The sequence below is a fragment of the Leptonychotes weddellii genome, chromosome 6 (assembly GCF_054177405.1).
Source record: "Leptonychotes weddellii isolate Sample4059 chromosome 6, ASM5417740v2, whole genome shotgun sequence".
Classification (NCBI taxonomy): domain Eukaryota; kingdom Metazoa; phylum Chordata; class Mammalia; order Carnivora; family Phocidae; genus Leptonychotes; species Leptonychotes weddellii.
The window spans coordinates 94,795,325-94,813,127 of NC_138374.1; the positions used below are offsets into that span (position 1 = coordinate 94,795,325).

The 17,803-nt window shown below is 38.1% G+C and overlaps 1 protein-coding gene across 9 annotated transcripts in view; it reads left to right on the forward strand.

The window, feature by feature from the left end:
- The window catches only part of RASAL2 (RAS protein activator like 2), a 340,956-nt gene that overhangs the window by 252,321 nt on the left and 70,832 nt on the right, over nt 1-17,803 (forward strand). For all 9 annotated transcript variants that reach the window (XM_031037591.2, XM_031037592.2, XM_006742003.3 and 6 more), the window contains exon 4: nt 1,391-1,497. In XM_031037591.2, the coding sequence (XP_030893451.2) occupies nt 1,391-1,497 (107 nt within the window). The remainder of the gene's footprint in view (nt 1-1,390; nt 1,498-17,803) is intronic.

Consider the following 17,803-nt stretch of genomic DNA (forward strand, 5'->3'; position numbering starts at 1 on the left):
TTGGATTTTCATGGGAGGGATTGATTTGTGTGCATTACTAGGTCTGTGTAAAATGGTGTCCTTTTGGCACTAGCTGAATATAAATTTCAGCAAATGTTTTTTCTTGCTGCAGATTAGTGTAATACAGTGAAATTTTCTGTAACTGAGGGGAGGCAGTGGTTGGGCGTCTGCTAATAGCCTGAAAGTAACTAATGAGGATGTGCATTCGGAACGATTGATTGAATAGCTGCAGTCCTGTGTGTTTCTTTCTCGCTTGCTCTCTGCAAGCTGTAGAGAGGGAGGGGAAGAGCAAGACACAGGGAGGGAGCGAGAGAAAAAACGCTTTCTCTTAAGTGGAAGTAGCACGGATCCCAGGGGCCAGGAGGCCAGAAATGGAAGTTTAAACTGCATCTGTCTTTTAAAGGGAGAACAGCAGGAATCAAAATGTCAGTCTCCGGCTTATTTTTTAAGATCTGGAAGATAATACAGAGTACTTTTTTTAGGATGTGTTTTTTTTCCTTGTCCATGTTGAGATTATCTAATGTTATCTGAGAAGCTGGATTCCTATATGTCTGTCAGTTGAAGTGGAGATGGGAAGCAGTTGTGATAAAGGTATAATATGTATATATCTATCATCTGTGTGTGCGTGTGTATGTGCATATATATATGCATATATTTATATCACTCTCTGAAAAAAATTGTTTAAATGTAACCTTAATATATAGTGTGTAGTAATTAAATGAGAAAATATCACCTCATCTGCAAAATCCGAAGCTTGTTAGGTCAGTTTGAACAGATTTAGGATTCCAGAGTAAGATTTTAGTAAGGTCATCTTGCCAGCACAAGGAGAAGCTGATCTATTTTTATATCTGCATAGGCATATATGTTATTTTATCCTAGCAGTAGCTTTCAGTTGTCTCGTGGCCCTTTGGCTGCAGTCTGGCGAATCATCTTATCTGCACAGAACTGAACTTTGACCTTTGTGCAGACACCATCAAATCATATGCAACACAAGACTGTATTTTGTTAACAAGAAGATCAAAAATTTCTTTGGATTCTATTAACTCCTATATTGCTGACATATAGAGAAGTAGATTCATACACTGTGAGATAGAGATAGTAAATGAATTATAGATATTAAACATAGCTCAGAAAAAATTACTTTTTACATGTGCACAGATATAATTATAACCTGTCATGCTAAAGCAGATTTCTTAAGCATGACCAGGTCTCCCTAGTGCCTCAATAGTTCAAATACCACAGAGATAGATAAATCATGTGGAGATAGAATGTAACGTACCTTTAAAGCAAACTGATTTTTTTGTGGGGGAAGAAAACCCCACTAATTTTACAATGTAGTCAGAGATCCTCAAGTTTTTTTTCTTCATGGTGTTTATTTCTTCTTTTCCAGAGGTGCCGGCAGAAAGGTCCCCCCGCAGACGGAGTATCTCAGGGACCAGTACATCAGAGAAACCCAACTCCATGGACACTGTAAATACCTCACCCTTCAAAGTACCAGTAAGTGCTCCTCTTCTCTAAAAGATATTTTGCTTTTCTCTCCTTTCTCCTTAGAGTTAGAGACAGTTACTAGGGAATCAAAACATTTTGCTCAAGAATTTCCTTAGAATACTGAAGTTAAAGGACAGAGTTATCAACTTACATAGATTAACTGTGGTTAACATCCACTACTTTCAGCAGGAGGTTTATTAGATTTTAGGGAATAATTATTTATACTTGTGGGAAATTTCTAAAATGTATAATAAAATATGTTAAATTGAAAGTCCTCTGAACTATAGAGTGCAAATCTTTGCAGGATGCCCTTTTATCAAGTTATGGGCGAAAACCTGTCACCGTTCCATAAAGATGGATTTTTTTTTTTTTTTTTTTAACAAATGGAAGGAGTTTTTTGTTTTTTGTGTTATTTTTCTTGAGCGGGAGCATAAACAGTGAATGATGGGACTCCTAAAGTTGCAGAACAGACTATCAGAGAATTAGACAATTGTGAGTTCTAATCCTGAGACCTTGGCCTGTGCTTTCCTTAAGCCATCTTGTAGATGACCATCTAAGTGCTTAAGAAATGCCCTGGGGCGCCTGGGTGGCTCAGTTGGTTAAGCGACTGCCTTCGGCTCAGGTTATGATCCTGGAGTCCTGGGATCGAGTCCCACATCGGGCTCTCTGCTCAGCAGGGAGTCTGCTTCTCCCCCTGACCCTCCCCACTCTCATGCTCTCTCTATCTCATTCTCTCTCTCAAATAAATAAATAAAATCTTTTAAAAAAAAAGAAATGCCCTGGAAGAAATAACCCAGTTTAAAATATTCCTTAAACTGACGAGGCAGTACTAAGAATCAGTATTAAATCCTGAATGCTGAGCTTGGAAGGCTATAAGTGATCAGGTCAGCTGACCACCAGTTGCAGTCTGGGACCTTTTTGATATAACTCTGAGTAACCAAGATTTTAATCCACCCATTTTCTTTGTTTATTGAATAAGAAATAGACTAATTATATCATTTTATTAAAATTTATTGTTTTTAAACTTGAAAAAAATTACTGCCATGAAGTTGGTCATTATTGTAGGTACAATGGAAATCACTATAGAATAGAAGTAGACTTTTCTATTGGGAAAAAAATTCTTTTCTTTTTTTTTTTTTTTTTAAAGATTTTATTTATTTATTTGACAGAGAGAGACAGAGTGAGAGAGGGAACACAAGCAGGGGGAGGGGAGAGGGAGAAGCAGGCTTCCCGCAGAGCAGGGAGCCCGATGCGGGGCTCGATCCCAGGACACTGGGATCATGACCTGAGCCGAAGGCAGAAGCTTAACGACTGAGCCACCCAGGCGCCCCAAAAATTCTTTTCTTTTAATTCTGTTATGTTAATATGTTGTATTCTTTATATATTCCAATACTTTTTTTTTTTTAGTTGGGATGACTTTTTAATTTGAACTAATATTTTGAGACATATAAGCTGGCATTGATTTGTAAGCTAACCAAAATGAATGTTTTATTTTGGATTAACCCTGAGGAGCAAGATTTGCCCTTATTGTATCTCAGTGCCTTGTAGAGTTCGTGGATATCTGTTACTGTGACACCTTTCAAATGTTTACCAGTTCTCTCGTTTTTAAAGATCAGAAGCAAGACTGGATTAATATTCTAACCAAATTATGACAGGAATTATAAAATAACAGATTTCATCCCTTTTACTGAATTTCTCTGTTCCATAGACATGGCTTCCCACTTAAATGTTTGGGTTTTTGTTTTATTTTTTAATGAATGACAAATACATTTTTTTTTCCCTCTTCCCTCCCCTTCTTGTTTTCCTGATGGAACAGAAATCGAATATAGTGAAACTGACTATCTGTACAAAGTGGTGAAAAGGATTGAGTTAGAATTTGAAATATTGATACCATCATGCTAGAATAAATTTAAATTTTTTTAAAAGTCAATAACTGAAGAAAGATATCCCTCTATAATAAAGAACATTCAAGTACTTATATTGAATCTGAAGTTCATGACTGGGCTTTTTAAATTTAAATTAATTAAGAACAACAATTTTCATTTATATTTAAACAGTGATAGCTAATTTAAGGTTTACCTTAATAATAAAGCTGATTATTCTTGAGTAAAAGTAATAAACCAATGATGCATATATATGACCGCTGGCACTACTTACAAACCATTTACTCAGTTGTTATTCTTCTGACAATCTCAGCCACCTCATGCATTTAGAAATATTGAAGGAAAGAGGGACCTCTGACTGGCAAACTACAGTCACTAAGCCCATGCACTTAGCTCTCTAGGAGAATTTAACCAGTCCTTATCTAGACAATTAGTTGAAAAATAACTATCAGAACACCCTGTTGTAATTTTTCAAAAGATGACAGTGAGTTAAGGGAGGAGGCAGAGAAAATGAGAAGCAAGGAGTCATAAAAACAATCCGAATCCACTTAGGATAAAGGCAGATAGCCCAATATTTATTAGTAGTCCTTCAGAGTACCATTGTATTACAGGATGGATGGTGCATAGTGCAGTAATTGACATTGATAATAATGATCCTGAATCATTAAAAGGAAGTGAAATTATATTTCTTGTGCTGGGCTTTTTTTTTTTTTTTTAAGTATAATTGTGTAGTATTGTGTGATACATATCCATTGAGAGTATTTTAAATCTAGAAGATATGCGATGCTTATAAAACTTGTTATCCAGAAAAATCTGGTTTGTGAAATACCTTATTCCGTGATAATGCTGGATAAATAATTTATATTCTTTTAAAAAGAAACCAGAATATGCTGACTAGATGAGGCACTGCAGTACTTGGATGTCTGTGGAAGTCCACTGTATGTTTTAAATTTCTATATAATACCACTAGCTAATGTGACTTACTTAAATGTAATGCCAGTAAGAATTATGTCTAGTTTTCAGGTCAACACAAAATGTTTTTGTAGTTAATATCACAACAGAGTCTCTGAATATGGGAAAACACTACAAAAAGGAACCAAGCTTCGAGATACTTAACTAAGTTAATTATACAGTAGCTCATGTTATTAACATGATTGTTTCCATGGAAGTGATCCATGTTAACTTTCTGAAGGAGCGGAAGTGAGATTTAAGCATAAGTTCTTGTGGTTCTAGGATTCAGGTGTCTTTACTGTGGTGAACAGCAGGTTCACTACTTACCCGGTGGACTCTCCAAAGGGCCTGTTCTTCCCAGCTCCATTTTCAGGCAAATACTGAAGAGCAGATGAATAGTTTTTAGCAGGCCTTGCCTGAAATTATTGACAGTGACACACTTACTGAGTGCTTACTCTGGGCAGAGTATTAGTGATTCACCAATTATCGAAACTTTCTTGGCACCAGGTCCTGGGTAAACAGAAATGAACACAACAGAATTTTCCACTCCCAGAGCATTTCTAGTCTAGTAGCAAGAGACAGAAAAATGACCAGATTCATAAGGAGGTGGATAAGCGTGGTGACACAGATTTTTAACAATGCATTGTGTAAGCTAAGGCTTTGCTGGGGAGCCAGTATTTGGGCTGTTTCAAAGGCTGAATGAAAATAATTGACAGGAAGACGAGTATTCCAGCCTGAGGCAATAGCATTTTAGAAAGACACACTTCATAAAGTGACTGAGGCATCCAGGGAACATAGAAAGGGTTCAATGAGGCACGAGCCAAGAAGCATGTAGGCAAAAATGGCAAGAGAGAAGGATGGGGAGGTAGGTTGGGGCAAGACTGTGACTGTTTGTCAAGCTTAACTAAATTTGGCAAGCATTAGGGATTTGTTTTTTGAAATATTTATCTTGGCTCAAAAGCTAAACCAAAAAGGAGCTAGTCTTGGACTCTCCAAAAGGGCCTTCTTCTTCCCACCTCCATTTGTATAAATACTGTGGAAGTACTGGTAAATTACTTAACTTTTCCCCAAGTGACTCTTTCCCTCTTACTGTCAATATCGCAGCTCAGGGTGATAGGTCAGGGACTGCCGGCCATTCAATAGAGGCCCAGCCCAGCACCCACCCCAGGCTATCAGCTGAGCCTGCTGGTAGTTCTAGAGTAGTGGTTAGCTTGAGATCCAGGAGAAGCAGGTGGGTAGGAGTCGCTTATACCCTGCTGAGTGCTGCTGGTGTGACAGGAAGGAGAAAAGGAATAACTATAGCGGTGAACCCAAAGCAGAGAAGCCCAAAACCTTGGTATATCTTTCTCATCTCCCAAAATGTGTGCTTTTAAAAACTTAAAATGGATAACCAGTACAACAGTGTATTCATGTATATTTCTTACTTAGTCTAAGGCATCTTTACAGCAGTGGTAGACAGCAGACTCAATAAATTTAAAAAATAAAAATAGGCATAAGAGGGGACTCATGTGGCCACTGAATGCATAGGTAAGGCAAGGTCTTTGTTCTTAGGAATGTTTCAGTGTATTTGTACTTTTATCTAATCATAGCCGTAAGGAGAAGCAGAGATCTGCAGGTTAGTTTTTCTGTTTCTTCTTTTCATTCCATATTTCTTTACCTTAATTCCAGTTGCAATTGTTTGTGGATTGTGTCCCTCATTAGACAATAAATATCTCCTCTCATCTTTGTGGCTCCCTCAACGCCTAACACAGTACTTTGCACACAGTAAGCACTGGGCAAATAATTGTTTAATGGATAAGATATGCGTGAATTATTGAATGACGAGCATCAAGTGAGTATCTCACATTTACTCTCTTGGTATTACGGATGATATCCTCAGTCGAATGGATTACTGAACCATTTAATAATCACTAAGCGATCATTTGGAGTAAATGAGTACACACCTGTGCAGAATAGTTACATTTTTTCTTCAACCAAGAAAGACTTTAATATATATTTGGAATTCAGGGCTATGGTATTTTATGTATATAGTGTATACTGTGTCTACTTACATTGGGAAGTGAAACTACATAGAATTCTTTATTTAATGGTTTGTTTCTGTGGCTATTTCTTTGAGCCCTTTAGATGCCATACGTATGTATAAGCTCACAATGTTTTTGCAGATCTGAGTCTTGACTATTAGCTTCTTCAAGAACCATTTGTCATTTGAATAGTTTTTGCCCCTCTTAAAGATGCTATTTTTCACTTTTTTTCTTTAGCACCTTGCTAGACTTTACATTTGTCATATTTGTGTTTTCCTTTAAGTAAAACATCCATTGTATGTCTTATACATGTTAAAACTACATTCATATGATATTACAGGGGTGATTAGGAAGAAATGAGTAAACTAATGAAAGTTATCCAGGTACTTAAATTTAATTCAGAAAGGGAAAATGATCACGCCTTGTAATTGTATGTATTTGTTTCACATTGCCTGAGTTTTTGGAACAGGCTTCTTTCTTTAATGTTCTATTTATAAAGTGACTATTGATATTTATGATTTTTATATCACTTCTCCTTAGACGATGCCATCAATTTAGCTTTGGCTAAAAGAAAGCTGCTTGTGTTCCGGGCCAGGTGCTTGGCTTAGTGTTCTCATTTCCATAACACAATGGTCTGAGTTGGCCTTCCATGTAAATGTAACACAATGCAGTTGCAGCTGCTTCGTTTGTATTAGCTTTGAGCTTGGCTCTGAAAGAATTCAGGCACTAAAATATATGCCAAGACAACCAGAAAGCATAGTTGAACTAAGGCAGTAGCTGACTATTCCTTTGTAACCCTTCTTGTTCCTGTCACAGTGACACCTGAGCATTCCCAGTAAGGTAGAGTAGATACAAAAGACTGTCAAAAGATGAAAACTTTGCCTAGTTTTTAGAAAAAGCAAAGCTTTGGAAGAGTAAATACAGACTAAGTTAAATTCTTATGTAAAAAGAAATGTTACATTCTTTCTTAAGTATTGAGATGTGAGGCTCAGTTGGTATTGGTCTCTGTCTTGAATAGAATCCTCAATAAGATCAATAAGATCTTCAATAAGATTTTTGTTTTTCCAAGTTAAACAAAGAGATGAAGCTTCATACCCACTTGATAAAGGTCAAATAGCGTTCGTTGTCAAAACCAGTGGTTTTCAACTCTGGCTTTACCTAAATATCACCTAAGGAACATCTCCAAAACCAACCAACAAACAAACGAAAAAAACTGATGCCTGGGCTCCACCTCAAACTAGTTAAACCAAAATCTCTGGACTAGAACCTTGTATTTTGTATTTTTTGAAACCTTCCCAGGTGATTCTAACATGTACCCAGGGTTGAGAAACTGTTTGTCCAAATGATTGGTTAATATATTAGGAACATTTTAGTCCATGTCTTCCTGGTAGACATCAGTACTTTCTTTTGTACCTTCAGGTCTGGCATAAGAAACTAATAAGCGATATTTTTTCAGTGCCCTGTTATTGCTCACAAGTGCTGCATTGTATATTAGTTGTCCTTCCAAGTGTTTGACACCATCAGTTCAGATGACAAGTCTAAATTTACAGAATACTTTATTGTGGCATAGTGACCTCTGACCAGCCTGAGAATCTCAGTCTTAGGGCTGAAATAATCAATTTGAATTCATAGAAGCAAGGTGCAATACCATTTCAACTTTTGTATTCCTCATTGCAGCTGCATTCCTGGACGCTTAAAGTTCTGTTCTCTGCTACTTAAAGATTCTATATCCAACTTTTCTTCTCTTTACTGACCATCTGTATGGAGTTAAAATCCAAAGTAGATCACCCTGCAGTGGTACCTCTTTTTAATAGAGAGTGTATTTATATTCATGTATGTATGAATATATAATATATGGATATATTCGTATTATATGTCTATCAAAATAATACTACCAGAGGTAAAAATAATATAATAAACAAGAATGTCAGAAAAATTATAGTCTGTAGATATTGAATATTAACTATACCTTTAAATCATTCTATAATCAGAAGGGGTATAATTTTTAATTTTAAGATTTTATTTACTTATTTATTAGAGAGCAAGAGAGAGAGAGAAAAAGCATGAGAGGGGAAAGGGTCAGAGGGAGAAGCAGGCTCCCTGCTGAGCCGGGAGCCCGATGCGGGACTCGATCCCAGGACTCCGGGATCATGACCTGAGCCGAAGGCAGTTGCCTAACCAACTGAGCCACCCAGGCGTCCCTAATTTTTAATTTTTTTAATAACATCCTAGAAAATATAAAATTTGAAGCAGAGACAAAAGGAATAAGGTTAGATATGACCCCTTACGGGAGATAGAAAGGAGATAGCAAAAAACCCAGGGGAAAAGGTAACAGGCATGGCAGGGAATATTGCCAAGATTCTCAACTCGAAAGAATGATGGGAACTCTCCTCAATCTATGGTTATTCATAAAATAGGTTTGCAGCAGTGCTAACTAGTGAATATGCCAATGTATCTTGCCCAGGAGAAGAAAGAGAGCTATTTGAGAGAGAATGAGATGAACTCATTTATAGCTTATTCTTATGGGTAGTATACTATAAGCCCCTCTTCCTCAAAGCAAAGATATTTTTCTTCTGCTTTAATGGGGGAGTGGAAGCTTAACACCTTTCATTTCACAATTAGAAATAAATGTTTTGAAGGGCTAATGCCCATTTAAAATAACAAGTAGTTAACCTCTAAGTACAACTGATATTAGATGCTTTCCTCTTTGACCAAACTTAAGAAGCCAGAGATAGGGAAATGAAACCTTGCCAACTTTTCAATTTTGCTGGTGTTAGCTGTACAAGAAGATATTTTTGTACTTCTCAGCTATACCTGTACTCAGCAGGGTACGAGCATTGCTGTAAATAATAACACTGAGGGCCTTCCTGCTGTCAGGCCCATTAATTCTATAACCAAAGCCAGGACCATTCCACTGGGTTTTTAAATGTATGTTTTATATTAAGCACCTACTAATTTCATTTTAAAAGAACTTCATTCCCAGGTTATTATTTGATCATAATGTCACTACAAAATTTTTTGTCAGTCTGTTGTAGTTATAAAAGAAAAGGTTCCAAAAGGATTTGAATAGACATGTCCCCAAAGAAGATGTACAAATGGCCAATATGCACATGAAAAGGTGCTCAACGTCATTTGCCATTAGGGAAATGCCGATCAAAACCACAGTGAGATACCACTTCATACATACTAGGATGACGATAATCAAAAAGAGAGAACATAATAAGTGTTGACAAGGATGTGGAAAAATTAGAACCCTCCTATATTGCTGAAGGGAATTTAAAATGGTGTGGCCACTTTGTAAACAGCTTGACAATTCCTCAAAAGATTAAACACAGACTTACCATATGACCTAGCAATTCTACTTCTAGGTACATATACAAGAAAATTGAAAACATGTGTTTATACAAAATCTTGTACATGAAGATTATACAAAATCTTGTACATGCTGTTCCTAGCAGCATTATCTGTAACAGCCAAAAATTGGACACAGCCCAATGTCCATCAGCTGAAGAAGAATGGATATACAAAACGTGCTCTCTCCATTGTTCACCCATAAAAAGGAGTGAAGTGCTGACATACACTACAACATGGAAGAACCTTGGAAACATGATGCTAAGTGGATGAAGCCAGACACAACAGGCCACACAGTATAGGATCTATTTATGTGAAATGTCCAAAATAGGCAAATCCGTAGAGAGAGAAACTACATTAATGGTTGCCAAGGGTTAAGGAGAGAATGACTGCTGATTCATATGGGATATCTTTGGGGAGTGATGAAAATATTCTGGAATTAGACTGTGGTGACTGTTACACACCTCTCTGAATAGACAACCACCACTAAAGTGTGCACTTTAAAAGAGTGAGTTTGGTGGTGTGTGAATTTCAATAAAGCTGTTAAAAAACTTGAGAAAAAAGCATAGACAGTTATCTGAATGCTTTTTAATATTGATTACAAGTAGAAGTGATAATATTTTGGAAATACTGGGTTAAATGAAATCTATTTTGGTGAGAAAAAGGACAACAAAATGCATTTCGTTATATATTGGCAGCTGCTTTTCTACAAGTTCTTTTTAGGTGCTCATTAGTGATACTTTGCATATTTGCATTTTTATGCAAACTACCATAATTTTGCCTGCTATAGGGAAGCTAGTCTAGCTTCATACATTTTTACTAGATATCGAAATAGGAAGCATGACATTTGGTTATAAAAGAAAAAAATTATGGCAGTCATACGAATATTTTTTAATTTTTGCAAATTTTTATATCTCGTTACTCGTATCTTATCTAGTATACTTTATAATCTCTTCCATAAGTTCATGTCTATTAAATAAACTGCTTGACTTTTTTCATTTTGTGTATAGTCCACCTTTGCCTCTAGAGTCTTTTATGATGTTTTAGATGTGGGCTTGTTTAATGGGTTAAAGCTGAGATCTTCAAAGAACCTTTCCGGGCACCTGGGTGGCTCAGTTGGTTAAGTGACTGCCTTCGGCTCAGGTCATGATCCTGGAGTCCCTGGATCGAGTCCCGTGTCAGGCTCCCTGCTCGGCAGGGAGTCTGCTTCTCCCTCTGACCCTCCCCCCTCTCATGTGTTCTCTCTCATTCTCTCTCTCTCAAATAAATAAATCTTAAAAAAAAAAAAAAAAAGGACCTTTCCATGACTTTTTGTATAGTAATGAAATTAATGATCAACAAATCAGGAAATAGGAAGCGATGTGGTTTTTTGTTTATTTATTTATTTGTCAGAGCACAAGCAGGGGGAGCAGCAGGCAGAGGGAGAGGCAGACTCCCCGCGGAGCAGGAAGCCCAGTGTGGGGCTCAAACCCAGGGCCCTGGGATCATGACCTGAGCCGAAGGCAGCCACTTAACCAACTGAGCCACCCAGGTGCCCCTAGCGATGTTGTTTTGTTGGAGAATCTTCTTCCAAATAGTCCTCTGGATTCAACTAACACTTAGTTCTGATGTCCCATAGTAATGTAAATTCAGCTTACCCCAAACTGTCACTTATGTTTTTCCCCCTGAATTTCCAACTTTGTAGTACTACAGATTTCTTCAGTTCCCAGAACCATAGTATTTTCTTTCCTCCCATATTCATTTACCAGATCTTCTTCTCTTCTCCTCTCTTCCAATTCATCCATCCAACTGTTTCCCAGCCCCACTGCCACTTACTTCAATTATCCGTGCCTGTTAAAACTTTCTTCCCCTGAACCAGTACCAGGACCTGCTTCATGAGCATGAGACCAGTGCAGTGCACAGGACCTAGACTCAGAAAGGCCTTATGCATGGAGTTTAATGTTCTATGGTTTCCATCCTAAGATTCTTGTTGATCCGTTTTTGGATTCATGTTCTGTTAAGTGAGGTCTAATGGGACAGTGGAGCATGTGCTGGGATTTGGAGCCAAGGCCTGGCACCACCTCCTGTTGCCTCCCTGGGATGGATTCTATACTGCCCATTTCCCCACCCCTGGAACCCCAACCAGCCTCTCCCATCTGCCGCATCCAGCCCTAGCGGTCACTCTCTGACCCTGGCATGGGCCTTTATACAAGCATAAAAAAGATAGGGGTTAACCTGCACACTCTGTGGCACCCCAAGGCAGCGCTTGGCAGGACTGTCTTTGCTCCTGCTTGTCAGCTTCACTGGTGTCTGGCAGGTGGCCAAAGGCCACAACTCATTTGGGGCAAGCCTCTTGCCCATCCCCAAACCAGACACCTAGTGAGTTGCAGAGGCAGCCATGGGAAGGGAAGAAGCCTGGCTCAACTTCCCTACCCTGGGCCTGGGCATGGCACGTGGGTTTATTGGCTAGGGAAGGGCAACCTGGCAACCAGTGGGCCACCCATATACTGAGTTGTGGGCAGGGGCCCTGGGCACCTGTGAAGATCTGCCCTTGCCCTGGTGCCTGAGGGAGCATGACATTAAATAGCGAATGAAAAACACCAGAGCAGATGGAGAGAGAGACGGCCAAGAAAGCAAAGTTTTTTCTTTTAGTACTTTTAATGGCCCTGATTCCTGCCTTTTGAACAAGGGCCCTTGTATTTTGCACTGAACCCCTCAAAATATGTAGCCAGTTCCATCTAGTACAGTAGAGACTTTAACTCATCTCCTGGCCTCCAGCACCTCTGTCCCCACTTTAGCCTTCGCACTGCTGTTCTAACTCTGATCATTACTTGACTGTCCCTTGCTCAAAGTCATTTAGTAGTTCTCTATGGTCCTGTGCCCATGGACATGACCAAATATTATACATTTTATTTGGCTTGCACAGTGAGTTCTTTCCACTCTCCTCTTTCTCTCCCTTCCTTCTTCCCCTCATTTAAATATTTCCAGACAGACCTAGCTTTTCCATCAAAAAGCATCAGTCACCTGCTGAAAGCTTTTGAGTTTGACTTGTGTTTTATAGGATGATAAAAACCAAAGTTCACTTGGCATAGAGAACCTTTCATTGTCAAGTGTTTGGCTGCCCTTCCAGTATAATACCCAATATCCCCATCCCCACCCCCAGATCTCTCAGCCTCCAAACTTAGAGGGTGCTCCATCTTAGTGCTCCATTTTTCGCAAACTTAAAGAGTTCCCCAAACAAGTTTCTTCGGCTGTATTTGCACATTTCTGCCTAAAAAGGCCACTTTCTATGCTTCCTAAAAGTATTCTCATCCTTTAAAATTCAGCTCCAGTGTCTCACTACCTCTTCTAGGCAACATTAGCCTTCACCTTCCCTGTCCTTCCATAAGAATGTGCATTTATTGGTTATATATAGACCCTTTTGGAGGGTCATTATTTGCATGGTTGCTTTCCCTGGCCTGTGATATTCTAGGTGGTGGTCTCCAGAATAGGATGTATATACCTCAGAAGGGTACTCAATATGATCCATCTGAGTTGCAGAAAGAAAATAATAAATATTTGATTTTTTAAATTTCATTCTTTAAATTGTTACGTCATTGAATGTTTTATAATCATACATTAGAACATTCTTGTATTTTGTAAGTAAACAGTTTTAGGAATGCATACCAACAATATTTTACTCATTTGATACATAGTCAAGACAATTTAGAAACCAGTCTTCTAGAAGATCAGGACTGTATCTTGTTAATCTTATAATTCCAGGAGTGACCTTTTCTTTTTTCTAACCTGTTTATGAAAACTCACTTAATGTATAGGTGACTCATGATTACCTAAGGTACGCCCATTGCAAAGACATTAACCTCTTAAGCCGTAACATCTCCATCATTACTTTAAAATTAATCAACATTGTGAAATTTTTTAAGGGTGTATATTAATCTGTTCAGTAAAATAGAATTAAGGGAGGAATGTAGTGAATAGAAGGGAATAATTTTCTTTCTGTGGAAGTCCTGTGAGATTAATGATAGAGTAACTAGGGCATCTGGGTGGCTCAGTTGGTTAAGCGTCTGCCTTCGGCTCAGGTCATGATCCCGGAGTCCCAGGATCGAGTCCCACATCGGGCTCCCTGCTCAGCAGGGAGTCTGCTTCTCCCTCTGACCCTACCCCGTCTTGGGCTCTCTCTATCTCACTCTCTCTCTCTCTCAAATAAATAAATAAAATCTTAAAAAAAAAATGATAGAGTAACTAATGGGGACTATCTTAGTTGGCTTCTTACTCAAGGAATAATTGGATGTATAGGAATATGGTCTGCTCTCAACTCTACAAGTTAAATGAGGAAAAGACAATAGCTCCGGCAGAAGTGAAGGTCAGAACCCCATGATCCATCCTTAGCTACCTGGGCTCATATCTTATGCAGTCAGTGAGACCATTGTCACTCAAGAGCTCTTCTCCATTAAAATCAGGTGCCTACCGTTGGAAAAGGCTCTGCACTCTTCTGACCGTATGATCTAGGGTCTGTGTTACCTGCCTTTGAATTCTGCCAGAGTATCAGATTTTATATTATTAGCATTTAGGAACTTGTACCTAAACAGGCAAAGGAGTGAGAAGAGCTGTATTTGTTTAATGTACGTTTAGTTAGTGTCTCACATGTGTGACCAAGAGCAAATTGTTTGGCCTACTCTAAGGCTATGATGCCTTTCTTATGGTAATGAAATACTACACGGGTATTTTAAGATCCTTGAAGGTTTGCAGGGGGAAAAAAAAGCTACTATATACTAAAGATCAATAGGTTAATATTTGGGGCCTAAATTTATAATGAAAAAGAATATTTGCAGCATTAGAAACAGTACAGTTAGGAAATAGCTGCTAGAAGTTATATAAATATGCCTAATAAAATCCTTTCCATGATGTTTTTCTCCTTCCCTTCCCCATTTTATTCTATATTAAAAAAAAAAAAAAGCCATCCTGATACACATTAGTAAAGAATAATTATATTATTTTATTTGTATCTTTTGCTTACCGCCATTTCCATAATATGGGTTTCAGGTGCATTTTGTTTCACCAGAGACAGTAAGAATTTTATTTTTTTAAATGACTACTAGGCTCCAAAGCCCCCCTCCATCTGTGATGCTTTTATTCTTAGAGTCCTAGAAATGAGAGGTGGAAAACTTCAATTAAATTCATCTAGTCCATCTCCCCTGACAATGAAAAAGTATCTCTCACATTATATTATCTGATGCTTTTTCAGGCTTCCATGATAACCTCTGGGAGACTGTCCAATAGACTAATAGACCTCACTTTGGGAGAATGTTCTCTTTCTTAGTTTTGACCCATCATTTCTCATTATTTTATCCCTCAAAGCCATTTTTCTTATATTCATACTCGGTGAACTTAAGATCCGCAGTCTCTGCCAGTCATAAGAAAATCAACATACATCTCATTAGCGGGAACTGAGGTGGTCTCCAGAAGTGAATATTCCTGATACTAAACTTTTCCTCTTTAAACACAGATTTAGCTTAATTTTAATCATTTTAAGGAGTTTTTTCCCTTGAATGTATTAGATATTTTCACTTTCTTGAATGTATTGGACTTTTCTTAATAATTCAGGTTAATCATTAGCATTCTGCATGTATGTATTAAGTAACCCACTGTATGCTAAGCATTGAAGAAATACAAAGATGAGCTCAATAATGTTTGCCTTCAGGAGTTAAGACTCTGTAGGGAATATAAAATAGGAGTTAAGGCTCACTAGGGGATATGGCATAGGAATAGAACTAATTATTGGTCAAGACAGAGGAAAACAGTAATATAAACAAAAGAGTTTAGATAATCAGAGGCAAGAGACTATAACTCCTATTAGATCAGGAATGGCTTCCTGAGGAGTTAGCATTTGAAAGAAATAGTGTAGGGACAAATGAGTGGTCATTTGGAAAAAAGATAAAATTAGATACGTATTTCACACCTCACATAAGCATGAACTCCAAATGGATTAAGGATCTAAATGTAAAATAAAATGAATAAATAAACCATACAAGTACTAGAAGGAAACATTGATAACCTTAATGTAGGAAAAAACTTTTGGTAATGGTTACTACTGAAAAGCCAGAGGCAAAAGTGTTTTTAAAAATTCTGTGATGGGGTAGCTAGGTGGCTCAGTCAGTTGGGCATCCGACTCAGTTTTGGTTTGGGGTTGTAGGATTGGCCCCACGCCCGGCTTATGCTTGGGGCAGAGTCTGCTCGGAATTCTCTCTCCCTCTGCCCCTCCCCTAGTGCGTGCGTGCACTCTCTCTGTCTGTAAAATAAATCTTTTTTTTAAAAAATTGTGTGGCAAAAAAACATCATAACAAAGTTAAAAGACAACCAGCTGAGAAAAAACATTCACAACATATAAAGAACTATTAAAAATTGAGGGACAAATGACTAAAACCCAATAGAAAAACTGGGGGGAAAAAGTATGAACAGTAATTCCCAAATGCTATAAAAATTATCCTGAACATATAAAAAGGAGTGTTCAAACTCACTTATAATCAGAGAAATGCAAATTAGAACAGTATTTTGATACTATTTCACCTTTTAGGCTAGCAAAAACTATACAGTTTGACAACAAAGTTAGTTGGTGAGATCATGGGAAACAGAGACTCATACATTGCTGATGGGAATACAAACTAGAACAACCCTTCGAGAGGGGATTTTGGCAAAGCTACCGATGTGCAATCTCACTTCTAGCAGTCTACCCTGAAGGTACACATCCATCAGTATGAAAACACAGATGCACAAGGTATTCTTTGCAGCATTGTTTATAATTACAAAAATATTGGGAACAACCCAGATGCCCACTCGTAAGAAAGTAATTACATAAACTATGTATGGAAGGAAGGTAGAATAATGGCCTCCAAGATGTCCACATCCTAAGACACAGAATCTGTGAATATGTTATTTTACGTGGCAAAAGAGACTTTTGCAGATAGGAGTAAGGCTAAAGACCTTGAGGTGAGAAGAGTACCCTAGATTGTCTAGGTCAGTTCAATTTAATCACAGGCTTTAAAAACAGAACCTTTCAGAAAGATGCAACATTACTGGCCTTGAAGATGGAGGAAGGGGACCATAAACCAAGGAGTGTGGGTGGCCTTTGGAGGCTGGAAGAGGCACGAAACAAATTCTCTCCTAGGACCTTCAGAAAGGAATAAAGCCCTGCAGACACCTTAATGTTAGCCAGGTGAGACTTGTGTTGGACTTCTGACCTACAGAACTGTAAGATAATAGATTTGTACTGTTTAAGCCACCATGTGGTGACAGTTTTTTACAGTGGCAATAGAAAATGAATACGATGGAAAAACTGGTGACGTTAGAATTGGATCTGTAATTTGTTGATGTGCTACCCTATGTTCATTTTCTCATTTTCATAATTTTACTATGGTTATGTAGGATGTTAACATTAGGGGAAGTTTGGTAAGAGAAAACTCTACTATTTTTCCAAATTTTCTGTAAATCTAAAATTATTTTACATAGAAAGGAAAAAACATCAGGGATTCCTTCCCTTCTCAAGTTGCTTCCACTATTCCATCTCACTAACATCGTATCCTTTTAAAAAGTTGCCATCTCTCCATGGTATTTGTGAATTTCCAACCAAGCTTTTAACTTAGTGGTTCCCAAACCATATGTCCATGTAAGGACTTGTTCACACGTTTTTTTAGCAGATTTATTCTTTTTTTTTTTTTTTAAGATTTTATTTATTTATTTGACAGAGAGAGAGCAGGAACACAAGCAGGGGGAGTGGGAGAGGGAGAAGCAGGTTTCCCGCCGAGCAGGGAGCCCGATGCGGGGCTCGATCCCAGGACCCCGGGACCATGACCTGAGCCGAAGGCAGACACTTAACGACTGAGCCACCCAGGCACCCCTAGCAGATTTATTCTTAATAGACCCAAACTGGAAACAACCCAAATGCCCGTCTGTTGGCAAATGGGTAAACATATTTTGGAATATCCATATGTGGAATCAAAAGGAACGGACTACTGATACATGCAATAACATGGATCAATTCCCAAAACAGTGTGCTAAGTGATAAAAGACTCCATTCTGCATAGTTCCATTTATATAAGAGTATGTAAAAGATAAAACTGTAGGGACAAAGCA